A 27,724-nucleotide genomic window follows, 5' to 3' on the forward strand; every position below is an offset into this window, starting at 1 on the left:
GATAACGTTACGATTATTTCGACGTTTTGTTGGTTTTTTTCACAAAGAACGCATCTTTGAATGATATATACCGTAAAAACGAAGTCGGTGACCCTATCTTTATTTTGCATCATTATAACGGAAATTTATGTATCAACAACATATAGTTTTTTAAGAAAAATCTATGGAGTAGAATTAGAGATTTGGCGATTTTAAGACAAATTTTAGAAGAGTTTTCGCCGATTTTATGTGCTTTCTATACAAATGTTCACCCATTTTGTAAGAATTCAATCAGTAATATTTCAAATGATAATTGAGATAAATGCATTATTATTTCGATTTTCAGTTGAAGTTCATCGAGCCAGAGCTGTATGCCAAATTTTACTGAAATCTATGACATAGCCCATTTACTGTAACTTGACCTTAAAAAATACTATTGAACGTTGAAGAAAAATTGTTTGTGTTCCCTTCTGGTTTTGCAAAGCAGAAGTATTTAGCTGATAGACCATACAGACGGTGCTTCATTAGCTAGCAGGTATACAGGTTTATGAACTCAAAATATTTAGAATTTTTTGATTTTAAGATTACCTGTAAGTTACGTTAATGCCAAAAGTAGGATGATGACACGAACGTATACCCTACAACTACAAGCTGATCGGCATAAAATTCAGCAGATATGAAATTGCTCCAACTCGTCAAATGTGCAATCAAGAACCAGAAGACCTTACTCATATGCTTACTACCTGCTCAGCATTAAAGTGAGACAAGAAAAGAAACTTTCAACCAGATAAAAACTTATGTAACCAAATATCATTGGAGGAATGTCAAATGAAGTGGAAAGAGAACATTCATTGATAGACATAAAATTACAGTCCTTGTAATTGACTGTACAAACTTCACATATATATTTAGTGAAAGCAAGCTCAAAATAGAAGAACTATAGTCGCCCTCAGTTGAAATTCGTAGCGGTTATCGGTAAAAATAATCTAACCTATCAATCGCTTTCACTCGAGATATAGTTTTTCACATTCCATTCATAAATCGCAAAAAGTCAAACCACTACTGACCTACCTTTTAAGTCATCACACTGTAGTAATCATAATATGAGGCAGCCATTACCTGTGAATGGGGACGAAGTCTGTAATTTTTTTTTTTAATTCAAACATGTTGATAAAAGAAACGGAAATACCGTAACGTTTCCGATGTTGGTTCTGTTGTAAGGGGTTTAGTTGTGACGTTATTTAAGTTATGACGTAATATTCAATGTAAACATAGAAACGCTGTTATCCAGGTAACGTTTTTTTCATATCAAACAATTATTAAAAATGATTGGGTGTTGATTTCCTTCCTATATAATATTTGTTGATATATTGATAAATATACATTTTATTCAAAGTCTCATGCAAACAAGACCGGAAACGGAAGAAGACTGGAAACGGAAGTAGATCTGAAAAAAAAGTTAACGATTTTGAGTTCATTAGTACAATGAAAAATTCGGGAAATTTTCCCGAAATTTAAAAAAAAAAAATTTTTTATTGATTTTTCTACCGTAATTGGGGACTTTGTCCCCATATAATCCTGACCTTCACATTTTCCAGAATGTTTTCCATTGTAATTCCACCATCTTCTTTCTATGAGGATCATTAGTTTACATATGATATTCGTCACTTACACAGTTTCCTGAAATGTTCTTTTCATTGATGTGATAAGGTTTCCCGCGCTTTATGCAAATTTTATGAAACTGATCTCCACGGAAGCACTTCCGGTAAAAACAATGGCGGATTCCACCATTCAAAATCGTCTTGGAAAATGTGAAGGTCAGGATTATCACATTGCAATCACTTAAAAGGTAGGTCAGTAGTGTGGTTTTTCTTTTTGCGATTTATGAATGGAATATGAAAAACTATATCATGAATGAACGTGGTTGATAGTCTAGATTAGTTTTACCGATAACCGCTACGAATTTCAGCTGACAGCGACTATAAAAATGCTCACAAGAGATATGTGCTACAAGATGCATAACACAACACTAAAACTGATAAGTGTGTATTGGCTGTTGACAATTATCAGTCAACTCAGAAACTTAAGTCTATTTTAGATTTTAGCAAGTGTTTACATATATTCACAGAGTGTGTACATAGTTAAAGACTTTTATCCATATTACCCTCAAAAGAGGGGTGTTCCTAAAAGAGGAAGATGAAGAAGAAGAAGTTAATAATGTTTTATGCATATGGTTCATCAAAAATTATCTGTAACTTGTTAGGTTCATAATTTATAACAACTTAGATATACATGATATACAGATACACAACTTGTTCGACCACAGTACCATTTCATCTATAGCCGTTTTGCCCTCTTCATTTGATAATGTTCTATTTGCAGCCCTACCCTATGATTATGATATTAAAATAAGTCAGGCATTAGAAGCCACTACCTATCTAAAAAAAACCCAGCTAAACAGCCATACAATCAGTGGTTTTGCTAGCCCTCTTCACTTTCATAATTTACGAAATGGTTTTCGCATTGACTAAAGTAATGTATTTCAAATCAATTTCGTTATTTTTTTTTTAAATTTTGGAAGTGTAAAAATATTTTCACATTAAAATACTTTAAATTTACCTGTCTTTATGTTTTTGACAAGTTTATGACCCTTAGGTAATTTACATTTACAGGTGTTACAAGTTGTGATTACAACTAATCCGCTTATTGCCATCCTATGGGTCACTAATCTGTTAATTATTTATAAACCTCATAATTGACCATCACAATTATTTTCCCCAGGAAAATCAGTAAGTCTGCATTGCAACATCCAGGAGTATAGTTTCTTCATTTGATCAAAATTGTTTCCCCACTGACAGTTCACATTTGAATTTTAATACTTCTCCAACGATCACAATTTGAAGTTCCTTTGTCGTAGATTTATCAGTTAAACGCATTTTCGTCATATTTGATATGAGGCTGGTCATCAACATGATTTACATGGTCATACTGGTATATACATGTCCAAAAATGATTTAAAATTCTCATCCAATCAAAAAGATTGGGAAATTTTAAGATTCTTTGAAAACAATTAAAAAAAAAAGAAGAAATAAATTTTTTACAAAACAAAACTTAAATTTGCATGTACAAACCATGTTCAAAACTGTGTTTGTATTTCAATATCATGCAATGATTGCTTTCAGTTTGTTGTTCATGTTGTTTAGACAGTGAACTATGTCTTCACCAGAAGTAGAAAGATTTGAGGTTACAGAAGATGATTTGGCAAATGAATTCTACCCAAGAATGGGAAGGAGACAGACCAAAAACCAGGCCATATATGGTATGTAAAATATGAGACAGAATTTGTTATAAAGTCAATTTATTATTTATAACATCAAGGGAGATAATATTGTAAAACATTGTTTTTTATTTTGATGTCAAAGCTATACATGGAACTTGATTGGAAGACATGTATTTAATCATTGAATACATTGAAAATGTAGCTGAATGGTAGAATTTACATGACTGTATCATTGAGCTGGTAGTGTTCAACTTGCTTCACCAACAGAGCAACTTAATGCTCTAAGTTTGATAGGAAGCATATGTAACTGAATTCATCATGTGGAAATAGTACAGATTTTGGGATCAAATTGTTTGGTAAACATTTAATTTGTGTAAGTTACATATTCAATGATATACACAGTTATATTAACTCAATTTAATTACTTTGCCACTGTTTACCAATTGTTACTTATTTAAATTTATTTATTTGAACCTGCATTATGTTTTATATTCAATTAAAATAACAATTGATATTAACTCTATTATTTAATTTACAGTTGATACTTACAATGTATATATTATTTTGATTTATGTAAGTGAACCTGTATTACATTATTTACATGTATTATGTTTTCAGGAATGTGGGCTGACAATGACAGTGACGATGAACGTCCTGGATTTGGAAAATCTAACAGACGTAATAAAGACATGACAGCCCCTATTGGCTTTGTCAGTGGTGGCTTCAAGGAAGGGGATAAAATCACCAAGAATGAAAGGGATGCCGATAACACAGTAAATCTTAACAAATATTTACTACCAATCTTCTACCATTGAAATATCAGAAAAATTTACAACTAAATATTGACTAATTTATCAAACAATCTCTTTAATAATGTGATCATATTATTGGATTTGTCCAGGGTTAGGCATAGTTTTTGTCATGGTCAACTGTCTTCCCTAAAATCTTTCTTATGTTGAGTAAACACACATATATGAAGGTTCAATTATATTACTGTAAAAATTATGATAACATAGGAATCTAGTACCTTCCCAGAAGTTCTGGCTACAGAAAGGAAACAGTATGTACAATTTATGAATTAAACGATAAAGTAATATATTAGATATGAAAAATTTCAATTGAATTTATCCATCATGCATCCATGCATGTGACTCAATTAGAATTGTTGATTGAAGGTGATTCATTGAATAAAGAGCCTGTCATATATGACACATTCAAATATACAGGGAGATATTTTAGAAAGCAACATTCAATGTGAAACATCACTGCCATGGGAGAATGTTCACTGTACCACAATACCTGTGTACTCTATATAAAAGTTGAAATGGTTTTTTTTTATTGGAACTACAAGAAATCACAAATCCAGAACTACTTGGGGTCTTTTTAGAGGAATTTCTATCACACAATAAAAAAAGTTGCCTGTTCAATGTTTTGTGTTTTTAAAATATTTCTTTAACAATAGGACGTGATTAAAACGTTCAGCTGATTTTTACAGAGTTGTCTCATTGTTGTGTTGCTGTTGTGTTATGTGCCACCCTAATCTATCTGTAAATGTAAAAGTGTATTTAAAGTCATGAAGAGATGTACTGAGAAATGCTGATGTCACTACCTGATTATGATGATGATATCATTGTTGGATATTATATAAATTTTGTATGTTATGGAATCATTGATCAGTCAATGGGTAAATGTTGGAATCATAAACTAACATGATTATTTATAGCTATGATTAAAAGGAGGATAATTATATTTTTAAGGACTCTGACAGTGGTGAGGAAGTACCTATACCGAAACAAAGAAAACAGAAATCTGGACCTTATCCTGGATTTGGCCACAAAGATCAAACAAAGTAAGATAATAAATTGTCTATACAATTAACATAACTCTTTATGTCCCACAGCGATAATAGAGGGGCATTATGTTTTCTGGTCTGTGGGTCCGTTTGTTCCTCCCGCTTCAGGTTAAAGTTTTTGGTCAAGGTTGTTTTTGATGAAGTTGAAGTCCAATCAACTTGAAACTTAGTACATATGTTCCCTATGATATGATCTTTCTAATTTTAATGCCAAATTAGAGTTTTTAACCCAATTTCACGGTCCATTGAACATATAAAATGATAATGCGAGTTGGGCATCTGTGTACTTGGGACACATTCTTGTTCAGTAGTATTTCTTTTATAAAGCTCATATATTTTAACCCTACATGTACAATGATGTATATGGAAAATAGTTTAAAAGCAGAATGTGAAGATTTTCATATTTGACAATGAAGTAGAGGTCCATATTTATACGACCGCATTTGGTCGTATATTATTGGTATCATGTCGTCGTTTTCAGCGTCGTCCGAAGACGAATGGTTTCCAGATAATACTTTAGTATAAGTAAATAGAAATAAATTAAATTTTAACACAATGTTTGTAACCACAAAAGGAAGGTTGGGATTGATTTTGGGGGTTATGGTCCCAACGTTTTAGAAATTAGGGGTCCAAAGGGCCCAAAACAAGTATTTATCCAGTTTCAGGACAATAAGTTGGGTATAAGTATTTCAATTGCTCTGATATTGTTCCACAATGTTCATACCATAAAGTAGAAGATTGAGATTTATTTTTGGGTTATGGGGCAAAAAGTCTAGGAATTAAGGGCAAAAAGTCTAGGAATTAAGGGCAAAAAAAAGCATTTTTGTAGTTTTGGGACAATAACTTATTTATAACTGTATGGATCTCTCTGACATTATACCACAAGGATCCATCTAATAAAGGGAAGGCTTTCATTTAGTTTGGGTTAATATCCCTGAACATTTAGGAATAAGGGGCCAAAAAGAAACATTTTCTGGATTACAGGCAATAACTTGGATTTAAGTGAATGGATCTCTCTGAAATTATACTACAAGGTTTCTTACTACACTGGAAAGGCTGGGATTGAGTTTTATGGTTCTTGCTCTAAGGTGGGAGGGGTTTCAATAAGTGAGGGGTCAAAAAAGGGGCCCAAGAAGCATTTTGTTTTGTAGTTTTCAGTCAATAACTTGTGTTTAAGTGTATAAATCTCCCTGAAATTATACCCATAAGTTTCCATACTATAAAGGGATGGTTATGGGGGGGTTATGGCTCAAATCATTAAGCAATAAGGGGCAAAAAAGGGGGAAAACATGGGTTTTTCTGGTTACCAGTCAATTTAGACAATTTAAAAGCAGTGTAAAGGAGGTAATGCAATTAAAATTTTAAAAATACTGTTATATATTTGTTTGATTACTTGTTCTAATTGTTATGCTTTTTCACATTTCTTAATAAGATAATGTGGTTACTTTTTTTGAATTTTAATTTTAGAAGGTGTCTAGTTTGTTTAATATCAATTAACAGAATACTTTACTGATACCACAAATATTCGTTACTTTGTTTTGTGTATTATATCCTTTATACTTGTTTCAGTGATTATAGCCTGAATTTAAACTCAAAGGGGACTCAATTATTGAACTATTTACAAAAACTTGGGAACAATCATTTAGAATCTATGATTCATTGATAGCAAGTGATGTCAATAAAAACGTTAAATTCAGTAACCAATCATATTGATTTGTCAATACCGGTCATGAAGAAATTATGATACATTATGTATCTATAATAAAATGAAAATCTGCATTTTATGAGAAATAGCAAATATTTAACAAAATTCACACTCTGTATACACTGAGAGTGAGTAGACTGTCGATGTTTTATAAACAAAATTAATTCTTTTGATTATCATGATTATTTTAGACCTTGGTAATCCTTGAGTTTTAAGTCATTTTGGCATTTGAAAAAAAATACTTCATATTCTGTATTTTTAGAAGATTTCAGCTTTAAGTCTTTTAGATCTACATATGTCTAAGCTTTTATGATTTGTTTATAGAGAATTTGGTGGATGGGAGAAATACACAAGAGGAATTGGTCAGAAACTTCTGCATAAGGTATAAAGTACAATAGTTATAATTAACAGAAACTTCTACATTCTACATGTATATATTAGAATTTAAAGGGTGAATTTCAGAGTATTTTTTGGTTGTGTAGGACGTTGAATATAACTTCTGTCATGTATTACCTTATCCATTGTAGCTATAACTTCTGTCATGTATTACCTTATCCATTGTACCTATAACTTCTGTCATGTATTACCTTATCCATTGCACCTATAACTTCTGTCATGTATTACCTTATCCATTGTAGCTATAACTTCTGTCATGTATTACCTTATCCATTGTAGCTATAACTTCTGTCATGTATTACCTTATCCATTGTAGCTATAACTTATGTCATGTACTACCTTATCCATTGTACCTATAACTTCTGTCATGTACTACCTTATCCATTGTACCTATAACTTCTGTCATGTATTACCTTATCCATTGTACCTATAACTTCTGTCATGTATTACCTTATCCATTGTAGCTATAACTTCTGTCATGTATTACCTTATCCATTGTACCTATAACTTCTGTCATGTATTACCTTATCCATTGTAGCTATAACTTCTGTCATGTATTACCTTATCCATTGTAGCTATAACTTCTGTCATGTATTACCGTATCCATTGTAGCTATAACTTCTGTCATGTACTACCGTATCCATTGTAGCTATAACTTCTGTCATGTACTACCGTATCCATTGTAGCTATAACTTCTGGCATGTATTACCTTATCCATTGTACCTATAACTTCTGGCATGTATTACCTTATCCATTGTACCTATAACTTCTGGCATGTATTACCTTATCCATTGTACCTATAACTTCTGTCATGTATTACCTTATCCATTGTACCTATAACTTCTGTCATGTATTACCTTATCCATTGTAGCTATAACTTCTGTCATGTACTACCTTATCCATTGTACCTATAACTTCTGTCATGTATTACCTTATCCATTGTACCTATAACTTCTGTCATGTATTACCTTATCCATTGTACCTATAACTTCTGTCATGTACTACCTTATCCATTGTACCTATAACTTCTGTCATGTATTACCTTATCCATTGCACCTATAACTTCTGTCATGTATTACCTTATCCATTGTACCTATAACTTCTGTCATGTACTACCTTATCCATTGTACCTATAACTTCTGTCATGTATTACCTTATCCATTGTACCTATAACTTCTGTCATGTATTACCTTATCCATTGTAGCTATAACTTCTGTCATGTATTACCTTATCCATTGTAGCTATAACTTCTGTCATGTACTACCTTATCCATTGTACCTATAACTTCTGTCATGTATTACCTTATCCATTGTACCTATAACTTCTGTCATGTATTACCTTATCCATTGTACCTATAACTTCTGTCATGTACTACCTTATCCATTGTACCTATAACTTCTGTCATGTATTACCTTATCCATTGCACCTATAACTTCTGTCATGTATTACCTTATCCATTGTACCTATAACTTCTGTCATGTACTACCTTATCCATTGTACCTATAACTTCTGTCATGTATTACCTTATCCATTGTACCTATAACTTCTGTCATGTATTACCTTATCCATTGCACCTATAACTTCTGTCATGTATTACCTTATCCATTGTAGCTATAACTTCTGTCATGTATTACCTTATCCATTGTACCTGTTACTTCTGTCATGTATTACCTTATCCATTGTAGCTATAACTTCTGTCATGTACTACCTTATCCATTGTACCTATAACTTCTGTCATGTATTAGCTTATCCATTGTACCTATAAGTGCTAAAGGTGATGTAAAAAAGTAATTTATATGATATTACTTACAAGTAATTTCAAAGAAAAAGGCTTTTTGTTGTACATTTTTATTTTTAATACTTGAATTATAAAATGTATGTGATAAGAAATATTTTATTTTTGAAATTTTAACAAGCTGAACCTATAACAAGCTACATATATAATCAACTGACTATTTATATTTGTTGTGTTATAAATTGAGATAAATGACTAAATCTATTTATATTATATTTTAAGATGGGTTATGAACAAGGTAAAGGTTTAGGCAAAACACACCAGGGAATAACAACACCAGTCGAGGCAAAGTTACGTAAAGGTCGAGCAGCAGTTGGTGCATATGGAACAGAGAGGACAGAAAGGTCGTTGAGAGATTTCCCTGTCTATGATTCAGAAGAGGAAGAAGAAAAACAATTTAAAAATGAGTTACATCAATGGAAGAAAAAATCTGAGGTAAGAAATCATGATATTGAAATGTGACGAGAGAAGAATATCTAATGAAGAAGTAATTGGCAGCTAGTAATTTGTGAATAATTTTATCAGGTTTACATTATTAATTATTTTTAACAAATAAAAAAGACATAGACTTTAAACTTTTATTTTGAATTTGAAATGGCTAAAAACAAATTTTCATTTTAGATTTTTGAGGTATTTTCAAAATTCTTTATATGAGGTGCAAAATAGCAAGAAGTTATAAAATATATTTACTGCAGTATATATGGCACAAACACCAAATCAGATACAAAACAAACAAAAATTAAATTATTCATCCTTATTGAATTATCATACTTTCATTTTGAAGAATTGATATGTTTATGCATAAATCTTGTTGGATTAATCTAATTAACATTAAGTAGGGTATTCAGATTATTTTCTGGGTAAAGGATATTGATATATATTTTAAGAGTTGTCAATTCTGAAATATTCATACTTGTATATAAGGTAACCCTTAACAAAACCTCACTTTTAAGTATTCATAATATTTTATGTAAAATTGAAAATTAAGTGGGCTGATAAAATTTTAATAACAGAAAAAAGGATGGGTTATTAAGTAAATTTGAAAATGTATTAATGGGTCTATCCTGAAATGACTTCTTAAAAATAGGATTACAGTAACTTATTTAGATAACCAAATATATTTTTGTTAAATGTTTCATCAGAATGTTAGTTTGATTAATTATTATGAATATATTATTTCATGTATACTTTGATATAAAATGAAGAAGTTTTATTTTTAGGGTCAGATTGCTAAGAAGAAACCGAAATATGTTTACAAGACTGCACAGGAATTGATAGAAACTGGAGGGAAAAGTAAAAAGTCTTTACCGAATCGTTCTTCAAAGGTCAAGGTCATAGATATGACTGGTAAAGAACAGAAAGTAATGACAGGTAATATTTTTTTATGCGTAAATTAATTACTTTTTATACAGTTATCTCAAAGTAAGTTGAATTAAAAGAATATTTCGAGATACTATTAGATATCTAGCAAATACTGGATGCAACTCTTGCTTAGCTTGCAAAATAGCAAGAATTGGAAAATATTTTGGCATGAATGTATTTGGAATGTGTGCTTTTTTAGCTCACCTGGCCCGAAGGGCCAAGTGAGCTTTTCTCATCACTTGGCGTCCGGCGTCCGTCGTCGTCCGTCGTCGTCGTCCGTCGTCGTCCGTCGTCGTCCTGAGTTAACTTTTACAAAAATCTTCTCCTCTGAAACTACTAGGCCAAATTTAACCAAACTTGGCCACATTCATCATTGGGGTATCTAGTTTAAAAATTGTGTCCGGTGACCCCGCCAACTAACCAAGATGGCCGCCATGGCTATAAATAGAACATAGGGGTAAAATGCAGTTTTTGGCTTATAACTCAAAAACCAAAGCATTTAGGGCAAATCTGACAGGGTAATATTGTTAATCAGGTTAAGATCTATCTGCTCTGAAATTTTCAGATGAATCTGACATTCCGTTGTTAGGTTGCTGCCCCTGAATTGGTAATTTTAAGGAAATTTTGTTGTTTTTGGTTATTATCTTGAATATTATTTTAGATAGAGATAAACTGTAAAAGCAATAATGTTCAGCAAAGAAAGATCTACAAATAAGTCAACATGACCAAAATGATCAGTTGACCACTTTAGGAGTTATTGCCCTTTATAGTCAATTTTTAACCATTTTTCGTAAATCTTAGTAATCTTTTAGAAAAATCTTCTCCTCTGAAACTGCTGGACCAAATTATTTGAAACTTGGCCACAATCATCATTGGGGTATCTAGTTTAAAAATTGTGTCCGGTGACCCCGCCAACTAACCAAGATGACCGCCATGGCTATAAATAGAACATAGGGGTAAAATGCAGTTTTTGGCTTATAACTCAAAAACCAAAGCATTTAGAGCTAATCTGACATTGGATAAAATTGTTAATCAGGCGAAGATCTATCTGCCCTGAAATTTTCAGATGAATTGGACAACCTGTTTTTGGGTTGCGGCCCCTGAATTGTTAATTTTAAGGAAATTTTGCTGTTTTTGGTTATTATATTGAATATTATTATAGATATAGGTAAACTGTAAACAGCAATAATGTTCAGCAAGGTCAGAGTTACAAATAAGTCAACATGACCAAAATGGTCAGTTGACCTCTTTAGGAGTTATTGCCCTTTAAAGTCAATTTTTAACCATTTTTCGTAAATTTTATATATCTTTTACTAAAATCTTCTTCTCTGAAACTGCTGTGCCAAATTGATCCAAACTTAGCCACAATCATCTTTGGGGTTTCTTGTTTAAAAAATGTGTCCGGTGACCTGGCCATCAAACCAAGATGGCTGCCACTGCTAAAAATAGAACATAGGGGTAAAATGCAGTTTTTGGCTTATAACTCAAAAACCAAATAATTTAGAGAAAATCTGACATGAAGTAAAATTGTTAATCAGGTCAAGATCTATCTGCCCTGAAATTTTCAGATGAATTGGACAACCTGTTTTTGGGTTGCGGCCCCTGAATTGGTAATTTTAAGGACATTTTGCTGTTTTTGGTTATTATATTGAATATTATTATAGATATAGGTAAACTATAAACAGCAATAATTTTCAGCAAAGTAAGATCTACAAATAAGTCAACATGAACAAAATGGTCAATTGACCCCTGTAGGAGTTATTGAACTTTGTAGTCAATTTTCAATCTGCTTCCTTTGTTTAATATTCACATAGACCAAGGTGAGCGACACAGGCTCTTTAGAGCCTCTAGTTTTAATTACAATTTTAATGGTTGCAAAAAATGCACTGCCCAGGTAAACATCATTTGGGATTCAAAATATGAAGTAAAATTAATGATAAATGTAGCTATCATGCTTGAACTGAGAAAAAAAGGTATCTTACCAGTTAGATTTTTTTCTGTTACTAGGTTACCATTCTATATCACAGCGACATGACAGACCAGAAGAAGATGAGGATATTACTATGCCAGAACCTTCAAGAAAGAAAGCATTTGCTATGCCAGAACTGATACACAATCTTAACATCCTTGTGGATATGGCAGAGGAAGAAATTATAGTAAATGATAGAAAGTAAGGCTTAGGAAATGTCATAGGATGGTGATATGATATATTTGTTAGTTGTTTAAACTAGAATTATGAGTTTTATACAAATATCACAGATAACTACTGTAGATTGATATTTGAATGAATCAGTAATAGATTTTATGATTGTCATTTTACTTTAGAATGACAATATTGAAACTGGTAAACATAGAATCGTAAAGGCAAAAATTGTATTCCATGCTTAAAACACTTGCTGTTTTAAGAAAAAATAGATAGTCGAAAGGCCTGGGGGAGAATATCAATTAAGGGTTGGCACAGCTTGATAAGAAAAACTTTACCATGTATTGTTTGTATGACTTCAAGTTACATTTCAGACTTAGATATGAAAGTGATCACATTATAAACATGAAACATGAGAAAGAAAGAGTGGATGCTGTATGTGAACAGGAAGAAAAACAACTGCAGAAATTACAGAAAGTCATGGAAATTGTTGAAACGTATGTATAACTACAGTATAGTGGCATGTAAAAATTTGGTATACAAGCATATTATTTTATACATCAGAAATATGAATACAATCTTACTTCATTCATCAAATCACGTAAAATCCTGTACAAACGGTGTTTATAGGATAGACTACACATAGAATAAGTAGATGTGGTATGATTGCCAATTAGAAAACTTTTAAGTGAAGGACGTTCGCTTCTCATGTTTTGGAATCATAAAACTTTAGATAATAATTCCCTATCAATATATACTAGTGTTAGGCCAATTAAAATTAATTGCTAGATTTTCATCCCAGCCCGCCCCTCTGAAATCGTCCCGCCCCGATTTTTTTTATTTAACAAAAATACGATTTCCGGATTTTGGTCGTGTCTTTCTCCATGTTTTATGCCTCATATAGCAAGTTGGGGGGTGAAATGACACTGTAAAAAAATTTGAGTCATAAATATTAATGTAAAGTAGTGATTAGGTCCAGCTGAAAAAGGTAAAAAATTAGCACTTCGGAAGCTGTCAAAAGATTTCAAGACCCCCTTAACATAAAATTGTCCATATTTTGAGTTAGAGCTGATTAAGTTTTCTTTAATTTTGATATAATTTGTCCCAAAAGTAGTACAACACACTATAAAAGTATTATTGAGAAAGCGCAGGTGGGATTTTTTAAATTTTCATTTATTGTCTAAAAGAAATGCACTACGAAATAACTGTGTACTCGGACCATTTTATGACGACTACAAACCATTGCTTAGAAAGCAAAATAAATGTGGTGTAGGTATACTAGTAGTCTAACTGAAGACTGAAGAGAGCATTTCTCTTCTTTTTGATGTCTACTATAAATAGGTTTCTAAAGCGGCAATTGCATGTATAACAGTGGTTGCCAATCAGGGATTTTTATTTAAGAGTTTGAAAAATAGTGTAGGATTCCTTATACAGCATGTATATACATTATACAAGCTTGTTTCCCACTAGCATATACCCCGCGGTATGAAAAACTCATGACGAGGGTTTCATATGAAATAAAATTTAAAAAATAAAATCCTCCCACCCGCCCCATTTTTTTCAAAAATTTGGATGAAAATCTACTAATTAATTTTAGTTGGCCTTATAAAAAGCTTGTTATTTTGAAACTGAGTAGCCACTAGCGAACCTCCTTAAGGTCAAAGATGTGGACATGAACAGATCATTGTGTGGCCTATAATAAAACCCACACCATGTAGTTACCTACAAAAGACCTTGGGGTATCAAAATGTGAAACAATTTAAAAGATGATATAAACAGCCTGATGTAGGTTAATCAGTTGACATTTTACATTAGTGTTTTTCATGTTTTTAAAGGGTCATGAATTTTGCCAAAACTTTCCAAATTTAAGTGTCGATTTATTTTTTTAATTTAAAAATAGTTTTAAGATTTTACAATACCATTGCAATTTCTGTAGATGTGAAGAGAGAACCAAACCAGGATGTGAGAATCCATTAACATTACCAGAATGTGCAAAGATATTTAAATGTCTGCAAGATGATTTTTATGAAGAGTACAAGATGTATGACCTGGCTTCATTATCAGTAGCCCTTGTGTTTCCTATGGTATGTACCATTAAATAAATAAAACCGAACTTACTAAAATAAGAATGTAAAAGATATTTTGTTTAAAGTCACAGATTAATGTAGTGTTTTGAGTGAGTAACTCTGTGGAAGTAAGAAAATAACTTGAAAATATCCCCATCTGATGAGATTAAAAATGAAATGGAAATTCACACCTAAGTCATCAGTAATAACAGTTTCACAATTCACCATATTATAGAGTTAAATCATTCAATCTTCCTGTAGGTAGGGGACAATATTTGCATAAACAATACCATCAAAACGCTTTCTTGTTGATGACAAAATAACCTATAGTTCATACATTAGTCATTGAAGTTCTTTTTGTTTTATTTTCTTTATCTAACCAATAATGATATGGTGGTTTATTCAAACAAAGAACTTTAAAGATTGCACTTACTATTCAAAAACTAGATACAAGTTTGTGACTCCAAAGTCTAAATGATTTTTAAATGTTTTATTTGACAGGTTAAAGATTTCTTTAAAGACTGGGACCCCTGGAAGGATCCTAGTCATGGAGTAACCACCATCAAGGAATGGCAGTATGTACTGGAAGATTATAACAATAAATACAACACAAGTCTACATAATATGAATATATTCCAAAGATTGTTGTGGGATATCTGGTTGCCATTTGTTAGAACAGCAATATTGTAAGTTCATGTTATTTACATATTTTCTTTTTTTCACCAGTATCTGTTCATAGTTGAAAACTAGATAGTACTTAAGGATAGTTTAGAAGAATAAAAATTACACCAATTCCCTAAGATAACAACATTACAACTTGGAAACATGAAAACAATTTGTGTAGGATGTTAATATGCTTTCACTATAAAGAATTCATCATGTGAGATATATATATATGTATAACATGTAACAGGGGAGATAATTGAGACTTTATAGATTTCAGCATGTGAGATATATATATATATATATGGTTGATGTTTAGACGAGTTATGTATAACATTTGGCAGGGGAGATAACTAAGACTTTATAGAATTCAGCATGTGAGATATATATATGTATAACATGTAACAAGGGAGATAACTGAGACTTTATAGAATTCAGCATGTGAGATATATATGGCCGAGTTCACTTGAAACTCTTCAATCGACTTCAGAGTTAATAGATAATCATGTGAACGCACTAGAGTTGATATTTGGAACAATTCTAAGCAACTCTAGGGTAAGGCCCTGAACAAGCATAAAAAATAAAATATTCTCATTGGTTTGACGTCATTCAAGTGTGTTATAGTAGTCTCAAGTTGGAACCAGGGTACGAGGGGTTAACTCGAGTGGTTCAAGTAAAATTATTTTGTTGAAACCAGAGTAAGTAAAGTTAACTCGAGAGTTTCAAGTGAACTTGGCCTATATGTATAACATGTAACAGGGGAGATACCTGAGACTTTATAGAATTCAGCATGAGATATATATATGTATAACATGTAACAGGGGAGATAACTGAGACTTAATAGAATTCAGCATGTGAGAACATGTAACAGAGGAGAAAACTGAGACTTTATAGAATTCAGCATGAGATATATATATATATGTATAACATGTAACAGGGGAGATAACTGAGACTTTATAGATTTCAGCATGTGAGATATATATATATATATATTAGGGATGGCAACGAGTACTCGAGTACTCGGGTACTCGCTCGGAAGGCCGAGAACTCGAGTACAGTTTTAGTACTCGGATACTCGATTGCCTGTTATACATCTTGATATATTTCTCTCCACATTTCCGCTCACTTTAGCTCCGTTGAAATACCCCCTTTGTAATACTAAATGAAATCAATTAACAACATAAAGATGTTTATCCTCAGTATATTACTTGTTATAGTAGTACAAGCAACCAGCAACGTTCTTTACTCCTGAAGGAATGTTTTCATGTGCACAACTTGTAACAAAAAATAAAAAGTCCAACAGTCTTTCGTCTGAAATTGTTAACCAGATCATATTTCTAAACAAGAACAAAATCAAAGTGACCTGCGGTGAACCCTACGCAACTGATTAGAGACATTTTTAACGGTGTTTGCACACCGATCAACACTTTCATGGATTAATAATTATACTGATCACAAGCCGTAAAAACTTACCTTTGTTTGTTAATCAAAACTTCTATGTAAACGTGATTAGTATGAGGAGATGTACATTTAAACTAATTTAATTACTCTGTATTTGAAACTTAACTATAATTGTTTAATTTACAATTTAAAGATAGGCAAAAATACGAAAGCGATATTCCAACTGAAAAGTCGAAAACAAACAGGCAACGTCATGGCTAAAAAAATCAGACAAATGATAGTGCAAAAAAAAAAAAAAAACACAGAAAAAGTAAGACTAAACAACACGAAAAAAAAACCACAAGTAAATTAATCAAGCCGTATCATGAAAAATACTCCTCATGAACAGACGAATATTTAGGATTTTATTGGAAAATGGTTCATGAACACGTATACAAATAATAATTTCTATTTTGATTTGTAGAAACGGCGGTCGGTAATTCATTGTTTAATTGACACAACAAAAAAACAGAAGATCAAGCTATTTTTGTAGTACGTTTGTCTTTCGTTAATATGTTTATGAAAGGTTATAACAAACACACTGCATCCAACCTAAAATCTAAACTTTTCGATAGACGTTTAAGATTCATCCGAGTACTCGCGAGTACTCGAGTATCATGACGGAGTATCCGAGTATTAAAGTTCAGATCTTTTGACATCCCTAATATATATATATATATATATATATATATATATATATATATATAACATTTGACAGGGGAGATAACTAAGACTTTATAGAATTCAGCATGTGAGATATATATATGTATAACAATGTAACAGGGGAGATAACTGAGACTATAGAATTCAGCATGTGAGATATATATATGTATAACATGTAACAGGGGAGATAACTAAGACTATAGAATCTTAAATCATGATAAATGTTTATCACTATGTTTTCAATAATCTCCCTAACAAAACTTTCATTTTTTTTTAAACTTAGACTTTTGTTACCTCAGAAATAGATTACCCTAGCTGTATTTAGCCTTTTTTTTTTAGACAAGTGTCACTGATGAGCCTTTTGTAGACGAAACATGTGTCTGGTGCCCAAATCTGTAAATGTGTAGACTGATTTGCAATTTTATTGGTTAAACTGTTTATTTATATGAAAGAAAATATGCTGATTTATTAAAAACAAATACTAAACATTTGTGTTTTAGAATCAATTTTTTCAACTAAGCCATTTAATGGGAGATAACTCTTTAAGTAAAAAATGATACTGGACTGATTGGGAAATTTTACAATTTTACTTGTAGCAAGAAACCAAGTTTAGTGACATAAATTTTTATTTTCTGAAAAAAATAAAACCGGTCTTCTCACAATTTATTTCAAAATTCTATCTCACAGATTTCTTTTTATGCACAAAAAAATGTGTTTTTATGTCCCATTTATGGGCATTATGTTTTCTGGTCCATCCATTCGTTTCTTCTTTCTTTCTTCCGTCCATCCATCTGTTTGTCCCGCTTCAGGTTAAAGTTTTAGTCTAGGTCGTTTTTGATAAAGTTGAGGTCCAATGAATTTGAAACTTAGTACACATGTGCCCTATGATATGATCTTTCTTATTTTAATGCCAAATTAGAGATTTTCCCTGATTTTCACGATCCACTGAACATTGAAAATGATAGTGCGGATGGAGAATTCGTGTTCTGGGGACACATTCTTGTTTTATGATCATTCTAAGCAAATTTAGACTCCTAGCTTGTTGAAAAATAGCGCCGTGACCCATCCTTTTTATTATATTTTGATAGAGCATAGTAAAATCTTCATTTTGGCAAAGTATAAGAAAATTCTATCTCGGGGAATATATACCGATGATCAACCTTAAATGAAGATATTTCTTTTTGTTAACACAGTTTGGAATGGTATAGCACAGAGATATTTACTACATGTACTACAATGTATACTTATTGACTGGGTATGAGTGGAATAGTAAGTTTCTTGTCCCGAGGAGCAACTATTGTCCTGAGGTGTAGCCTGTGGCAATAGTTGTATCCGAGGGACAATAAAATTACTATTCCACGTTTATATAGTCAGTAAGTGTTTTATTATATCAAAAAAGACAACAGACAATAAATGGCGGTGATAAATCAACTCATTATATTAAAAAGAAGAAACCAAACCATAACGTTTACTTCATAGATATATTCAAATGCTAAGGCTACGTCTTGCACTGACGTCAATCCTATACTAGATACAAAAGGTAAAACATGACGTTGTTACTCCCGTGTTATTTTCAAAGTCCTCTAATCCTGTAGCTGCATTTAAAATTCCGGAAAATATAATGACGCTTGCAGTTTCACCCAGGTCCAATAGTTGGAAATTTTTGACTGGTCCAATAGTTCAAAGCTTGTAACTTGCAAAATAGGGAATATTGTGTACTTATTTTTAATAGAAAATGTTAACTGAGGTATAATAATTATATATAAATAAGATTTTTTTAAGATCCCTCAATCAAAATGGGGTGTTTTAGAATAGATAAGTAGACTCTAAAATTTTCATTATCAAAGTGTACTTTCTTGAAATAATTATAAAGTTGTATTTCTACAAGAATTTAAAAGATGGAAATAAAAGAAGCGAAGTTTTAAGATATTTGCTATTAAAGTTGTATATATATATATATATGCATTTTCTATTTTATTCAAAATTTATTTTATAAAGACTTAAAATTTGTTAATTTAAACTGGCAATTGAGTACAAATAAAACATGTCATTTCTTTATGCCTTCAGAAAATGGAATCCAAGAAATTATGATCCTCCAATTGAATTGTTAGAGACATGGAAACCAGTTGTACCATCCTGGATGATGGAAAACATCATAGATCAACTGGTTCTGCCTCGAATTCTTCAGGAAGTGGAGAACTGGAACCCCCTTACTGATCCTGTACCACTACATTCATGGCTTCATCCATGGTTACCTCTTATGGGAGATAAACTGGAGCCCTGTTATCCTCCAATCAGACATAAACTTGCAAATGCTCTTACAAATTGGCATCCCTCAGACAGTTCGGCTAAAGTTATTCTTCAGCCATGGTTAAAGGTGTTCAAACCTGGTCATACAGAAGCTTTTCTTGTTAAACATATTTTACCTAAACTTGGCATGTGTATGCAGGAGCTTGTTATTAATCCTCATCAGCAGATGCTAGGTAAATATTTAAATTAGAATTAGTCTTCTTGTTCAGTTCATGCAGCAAAAAGTTATAGGAAGATGTGGTATGAGTGCCAATGAGACAACTCTCTGTCCAAGTAAAACAATTGATAAAAGTAAACCATTATAGGTCAAGGTACAGCCTTCAACACAGAGCTTTGGCTCACACCGAACAGCCAGCTATAAAGGACCCCAAAAAATTACTAGTGTAAAACCATTCAAATGGGAAAACCAACAGTCTAATCTATATAAACCATTAATACATATCAAGACAACCAATATGAATTATACAATATTCTAACTCAAGAACTTCTGAATAGAATTACTTCTTATTTGATAAGCAGATTGACTGTGATGAATTGTAAAATGGACATGTCAGACACCTAATCCTGTTTACCTTGTTAACCCAGAAGATGGTGAACTAAATTGTTAAGTAAACATTTTAACTTGAAAATATATACCAGTTGTCATAGATATGATTGATCAATGATAAGTTTGAAAAATGAATGTTTATTTTGAAAAGTATTCAAAAATTTATTACAGAAATTGACATTTTTGGTTTTTGTAGAGTCTTGGCATTGGGTAATGTCATGGAGTGATGTTCTACCTATAAAACATATGGTGGCTATGCTAGAAAGGACATTCTTCCCTAAGTGGTTACAGGTTTTATGTACCTGGATGTCAAACATGCCAAATTATGAGGAGATTACTAAATGGTATTTAGGATGGAAGTCATTATTTTCAGAGGAATACAGAAACTACCCACCTATTACAGGTAAGTTAAGTAAAGATGGTGAAAAAGTTTTGGGTCAATTTTGGACAATTGTATTACTGAAAATTTTGGGATCCAGAAATATAATACAAAACTAAGACATTTTAGGAAAGATTATAGTCTGCACAAGTAGAGAAATATGCACAAGTAAAATAAAGGTAACGCCTCAGGTAGTACAATCTCTCTTAAAAAATTGCAGTGATGTAATGTGCTCAAGAAGAGTAAGAATCAGAGAATGTTGGCATCATTTCATGTAATATGTCATTTGACTTGTAATGCATAATTTGATGCATAAGGTGAAACAATTTTTTTCAATAGTAGAATTTAGATACATTCAAATTTGAATCTGGCAGACTTGCTGTTGATTTTGAACCTTTTGATTATTGATAGTTTTTTGAGTAATGTATGCCACTAGATCCAATGTTGAAGTGAGTGAATATCTCAATTACGCAGCAATCCATTAACACTCAGGAAACTAAGGGGGTACATTAATTGCTTTAATGGACCATTGGTTAGTTTTTTGGATACTATTGCTTTCAAGCAATCTGTACACTTTTACCATTGACTCATGGCCATGCCATCACATCAACAGCTTTATTCTAAACATTAAGGAACATCTCAGATTCTTAAGATTGTCTTGCGTTTAAAGATAAAAAACAAAAGGATTGAATTTAAACAACTGTCCTATAATGTTCTTCTCATAATCTTCATGTTTCAATATTTCCCTCACTAATATGCGTGTTTTTAACAACACTGAAAATCAGAATTAAGCAGTATTTATATTTAGTATTTTTATAAATTTAGAAACACGTCAGAGGGAAGTCTCCAGTTTTGATAAAATGCGAGAGTTCTCTGAATAACCGATAAATCTATTTCTGTAATATAAGAACTGAAGCGGTGTTTTTCTTATATGTCACCATTATGAAACTGATATTTGATGATGTACTTCCATAAAGAAATGGAGAACCATCTAGGTCGTTTAATCAAAATTGAATATACGTCCTTGCTACAAATCACAAGTCTTGGGTTTGTTTAGGTAATTATGCACCTGTGTATAGTTTTCTTGACTTCAAGGGATATCAGATTGAATGATTGCTCTAGATTCCCAACTTCATTGATTAATTTGAAACTCATGAGATCCTTTCTATATCCGTCTGCTATTGAGGGTTATTGTTGTTGCATAATTTTTAATCATATGCATCATTTAAATTAAAATAAATGTAGTCCAAAACATAAAGGTGTAACTAGAACAGCCCTTCAGCCGAAATAGCGTCTTCCATAATATCACTTCTAGTTGTCTCCCTTATACTTCTGTCAATTCTGAATTAAAATACCATGATACGTCGAGAAAGATAAACTTGTTCTGTCGATAGACGACATATTATATTAAAAGTGATCACAATTTAAACACAGGAATGTGTAAGGAAAGGAGTCATGACCACTGACCCAAAGGAAATTAAATATTTAAAAAAAATAGAAATGAGATTTCCCCTAGAATTCATGTAGGAAAATAGACGATAAGGTACAAAGTGAAATACCTTCTCTCACTCTCAGTGACTGCTGTGGAAAGTAAACTTGGAATTGATAGTACAAAAATAAAACACAATAATTACATTATTCATACACTTGTTTTGATGATTGGCTTTTTTAAAAGTTGAATAACTATTCAGATTATGTAAATTACATTTTACATGTGCAGTTGAATTATTTTTGAAAATAATAGACTAATACATATATCAGTGAAAATAATGGCAATCATATTCCTCAGAGCAATCATGCTCTTTGATTTAATGCTACTATTGTGTGAAAGAAATCTAAGAGAAACTATCTTTGACTAGGTTTAAGCCTTCATAATCATACTGTTATATGAAGCCTTAGTTCATACTTTTAATCTACAAACTGGCCAGTAACTTACAAGATGAAGAATAACAATAAAAGCACTGTTCTTTCGATACTCTTTTAAACATAGTAAATAGTACAACAGTCATTTCTGCATACTTTTTTGATGAACAAAATAATGTATGTGTTTATTCAGAACTATCATTCTATATTTCTTTATTAGAACACTTTAAAAAAGCTTTGGAGTTAATGAACAGAGCAGTCAGCGGTCATTTCCAGCCAGGAGTAAAAGAAAATATAGCCTACTTTACACATACAGAAAGACGACAAATGCTTGATACTCCACCAACGAAACCACCACTACCGCCACCACCACCGCCATCATTAATCAAAACTGAACCAGATGTAGGTTATTGAGAAGTTATAGGGGAAATGTTTATAAAACTCAATTGTTCTTTCATTATGGATTCATTATTATTCCTGGACTTCTAATTTTCAAGGGTTTAGTGGGTACAGGTGAAGCCTGAATTAAATGTTCAATGAATTACAAATTTTCAATAGGCTTATATTAAGAATATGGCAAAACCATGTTTCAAATATCCATGAAAAAGCAATTTTGCATTGACATTCATACCACATCTTTTTATTTATGTTGACTCAATCCACGAAAATTGGTTTCCATGAAAATAACTCATCCACAGTAATTGATCATAGCTTTGGATGTTGCATTGGGATAATTTCACCAGTAATGTTTTCCAGACCTCATGCTTTTATCCATATGTTTTTCATGTGTTCTAGGTGTTAATTTATCATTTTGTTCATTTTTGTTAATTCAAAAATTATTGTGAGGTTTATATTAATGGGAATAATGTGACTGGGTGAGAATCTCAATAATAAGAACTCATATTCTGATGTCTGAAACATATATGGGTATGCATTTTTCCCTAAATCACAATTACTAATTTTGCATGAATGTCTTTTAAAGAAATGTTGCAATGATAAATGCATGCAACTATTTCTAAAATTACAGAAACTGATAATGAAGTTCATGCAAACTAACAAAAAACTCATTCAATTAGTGGATTTGGTTAAAAAGAAAGAAAAAAGACTAGTGTCATGACACATTTTTAATGATCAGGTTATCAAATATAAAGTTAGGAGAAATTGTATCACACTTTAAAGGGTTGAGTAATTTTGTAAACAATTCTTATAATTTTTTTCCTGCACATTCATTGTTGATTTAGATGTTATCTTCAACAAAAATAAAAAGGACTCTCAGGGTGCCCTCATATGTTATCTTCAACAAAAATAAAAAGGACTTTCAGGGTTCCCTCACATGTTATCTTCAACAAAAATAAAAAGGACTCTCAGGGTTCCCTCACATGTTATCTTCAATAAAAATAAAAAGGACTTTCAAGGTTCCCTCACATGTTATCTTCAATAAAAATAAAAAGGACTTTCAGGGTTCCCTTACATGTAATCTTCAACAAAAATAAAATAGACTCTCAGGTTTCCCTCACATGTTATCTTCAACAAAAATAAAATAGACTTTCAGGGTTTTCTCACATGTTATCTTCAATAAAAATTAAAAGGACTTTCAGGGTTCCCTCACATGTTATCTTCAACAAAAATAAAAAGGACTCTCAGGTTTCCCTCACATGTTATCTTCAATAAAAATAAAAAGGACTTTCAGGGTTCCCTCACATGTTATCTTCAACAAAAATAAAAAGGACTCTCAGGTTTCCCTCACATGTTATCTTCAACAAAAATAAAAAGGACTTTCAGGTTTCCCTCACATGTTATCTTCAACAAAAATAAAAAGGACTCTCAGGTTTCCCTCACATGTTATCTTCAACAAAAATAAAAAGACTTTAAGGGTTCCCTCACATGTTATCTTCAACAAAAATAAAAAGACTTTCAGGGTTCCCTCACATGTTATCTTCAACAAAAATAAAAAGATTTTCAGGGTTCCCTCACATGTTATCTTCAACAAAAATAAAAAGGACTTTCAGGGTTCCCTCACATGTTATCTTCAACAAAAATAAAAAGGACTTTCAGATTTCCCTTATGTTATCTTCAACAAAAATAAAAAGACTTTCAGGGTTTCCTCACATGAAATCTTCAACAAAAATGAAAAGACTTTCAGGCCACCCTCACATGTTATTGTCAACAAAAATAAAAAAAGTCTTTCAGGGTTCCCTCACATGTTATCTTCAACAATAATAAAAAGACTTTCATGGTTTTCTCACATGTTATCTTCAACAAAAATAAAAAGACTTTCAGGGTTCCCTCACATGTTATCTTCAACAAAAATAAAAAGATTTTCAGGGTTTCTTCACATGTTATCTTCAATAAAAATAAAAAGGACTTTCAGGGTTCCCTCACATGTTATTTTCAACAAAAATAAAAAGATTTTCAGGGTTCCCTCGCATGCATCTTCGCGAGCCAAGGGTGACGATCCACTCCCGTTCTCTTCAAGGGTGAAGAGAACGGGAGTGGATCATAACCATTGGCTAGCGAAGATGCCTCACATGTTATCTTCAACAAATGTTTTTCACAGTCTAAATTTTTTAATTTATTCTAATAATTTTTATTTACAGTTCACAACAGCAAGAAGTGCAAGTCCAAGTTCATCCTTTGCATCAAATTTCAAAGGTCTGGTGGAAAAAATGGTATGTAGTAGTATATGTGAAATCCTATTTATTGGAATGTGTTGTTATGTTTAACCTACGAAATGTTCCAGGATTCATATTTCAGGCACCCGTGCACTAGGCCTAATACATGTTTTTTTTCATAAATGTCTGTCACAATCAAGTGAATAATTACTCATGAAAACAATATTAAACATAACTTTTCATAAATTGAATAATAAGCATATTCACTTGCAAAAAATGTATATTTTCCTCTAAAAAAATCACATGCTTTTTATAACATGTATAACTATGTAAAAATAGGTAACAAAAGAAACTTAAGCAAAATGACAATGATACATAAATTAACAAAGGACTTCTAGCAGATTCTGACATGCCAGCTCCAGACCTCAATTTAACTGATTGAAAGATTATGTATCATCAGATGATCAGGTGTTTTCCCTAGGCTGTTCATGCATTGCAGTACCGCTACGCACAAAACTCGGCCGCCATGCGTTTATCAAAGCTGCAATGTATCCTGCTATGTGTGAAATTATGATCATATAATGTGAAGTGACAAGTGACAAAACTCTACAGGTGTATTAAACTAATTGGACTGATAATTGTCAATTGATCATAAATAGATGCAACGCTCTGATGTTACAACCCAATTGATAAGATAGAACAACATTCAAGACTTCCATTACATAATAGGAATCAGGAGTCAAGATTGTAAATAAATATTATAGACTGACACATCTTCCAAATATTCTTCTGTGAAAAATAAAAAGTAAACCTTTTGCAGTATAAATTTTACCTTTTGAAATGGTATGTTTGACATAGTTAATTTATTGAAATATTTATATCAAACACAGTTGATTAGTTGTATAAGAGAATACACATCATCGGTTTGAAAAATGATGTAACTTGACCTCTGTAGCAGAATTCAAAATTTATTTGGGTCACAGAATATTCACAATATATTTCAGATCGTCTGTTGTTAAATTTTGATGTCAAAGATTATTCTATTTCTTAAATTGGTCTTTCAGACTAGTTTTAAACCAGAAGAAAGTAAAAACATTGCTTGACTGTACCTTAAATTAAATATCTATATCCAAATTAAATTAATTAAAGCTGTAATCCATGATCACAAATTGAATGCTTTGTTTACAATTGTTGAAAGTCATGTGCTTTTTGGTGGGATAATTTGGGAAACCCCCTTAACAGGAAACAGTTATTTCATTGTTATTTATAGACAGTATTAATTTCATTTTGATTAGCTGCTAAGTATTCATGAAAAATGAATACTTTCTAGGGTGAATATGATAATAATTTAATACTCTACAACTAGGTCCGTAGTAAAAAAAAAACTGGTAGAGCCTAAAAAATTTCTACTGGGTCCTTGGAAAAATCTTTGGGATCCAGGCTGGCCTTTGGAGAAAATGTAAAGTATTGTTCCTGACTGTATTGCAGATTTATGTGAAGTTTTTAAACTGACATGCACAATTCATTTCACTAGTGTAATAAGATTAATTCTTCAAAACGCTGCACCCTGCATTGTAAATTCACTTTAGACCCACCATGCATCAAAAAATTTCTAGAGAAGACACTGTAGGGGTTTAGTATCATACCAGCATGAAATATATGAGAAGAACATCACCCGTATCATGCCAACAACTGGTTTTAGAATAAATGTGTTTATTTCTGATGCAAAGACCCTATGAGTGAATCAATATCAATTCCAAAATATGCAATCCTTAATGACCTGACAACAATATCGTAACTATATCCCTTCTGAATAAGTCTGTTAAAAGGTTTGGTAGGCTTTTGAGGTAAATGCCGACATTTTTGTTATGTTCTTGTTAAGATTATTACCATAAAATATTGGATGTGAAATACCTAAACATATAAGATGTCTGCATGGTGATTTATCTTGACAAATGATGTCATTGTACTGATGATAAAAGTTAGAAAATGTTTTAACTAGTTTGTGTTATCCAAAAACCCTGGTGTAGTAATACAGAGATTTCTTTCATTGAAATCAAATATGTTGTTATATACACGAGCTAATCAAACACACCATAAGATGGTGACAAGGGAACAGTCTGAATAGCCCTTCTTTTTTATCAATTGTTACACATGTATGATGTAGCTTTTTGGGGGAATACAGTATTCATTGTAGAAATAAGGAGATGTGGTATGATTGCCAATGAGACAACTATCATGTTGGTTCAATTTGATTATTAAAATCAATAGTTATTTAAAGTCAGTAACTGAACAGTGATTATCATTCCATATTTTTTCAGATTGAAATTGTTTAACGGTAACTGTGATTTTTATTATTAATTATTTTTTTCAGGCTCAAGAAAACAATATACTGTTCATGCCTCTTCCAGGAAAAACACAAGAAGCTAAGCAAGTGTACAAGTTTGGAAAGTTTCAAGTTTATGTGGACAGAAATGTTTTATTTGTTTTTGAAAATGAACAGTGGATACCAATATCAATACAGAAAATGGTAGACAAAGCGATAGGAACATAATATCAGACAAAGCAATTGGAACATACTATCATCCAATAAAGTCATTTTGTTTTTTTCTATTTTTTTTTTTAGTAGTAAAATTTTGAGAAGTATGTCTGTCTGACATGTAACCACA

The 27,724-nt window shown here is 31.7% G+C and overlaps 1 protein-coding gene across 2 annotated transcripts; it reads left to right on the top strand.

The window, feature by feature from the left end:
- The first annotated feature begins 402 nt into the window (after positions 1-402).
- LOC139492216 (tuftelin-interacting protein 11-like) lies at positions 403-27,663 on the top strand. 2 transcript variants are annotated; one of them, XM_071280399.1, is made up of 16 exons: positions 403-514; positions 3,162-3,298; positions 3,878-4,032; positions 5,017-5,108; positions 7,141-7,198; positions 9,230-9,442; positions 10,228-10,378; positions 12,377-12,539; positions 12,887-13,009; positions 14,449-14,596; positions 15,080-15,264; positions 19,412-19,827; positions 20,398-20,604; positions 22,664-22,845; positions 25,041-25,112; positions 27,430-27,663. In XM_071280399.1, exons 2-16 carry the CDS (start codon positions 3,193-3,195, stop codon positions 27,607-27,609), a joined length of 2,451 nt encoding a protein of 816 aa, XP_071136500.1. In that variant the 5' UTR covers positions 403-514; positions 3,162-3,192; the 3' UTR covers positions 27,610-27,663. The 2 variants fall into 2 exon arrangements, with proteins under 2 accessions (XP_071136500.1, XP_071136501.1); XM_071280400.1 differs by lacking the exon at positions 403-514 and adding an exon at positions 1,730-1,828.
- Positions 27,664-27,724: the final 61 nt, after the last annotated feature.

This window comes from Mytilus edulis, chromosome 10, assembly GCF_963676685.1.
Source record: "Mytilus edulis chromosome 10, xbMytEdul2.2, whole genome shotgun sequence".
Lineage (NCBI taxonomy): Eukaryota > Metazoa > Mollusca > Bivalvia > Mytilida > Mytilidae > Mytilus > Mytilus edulis.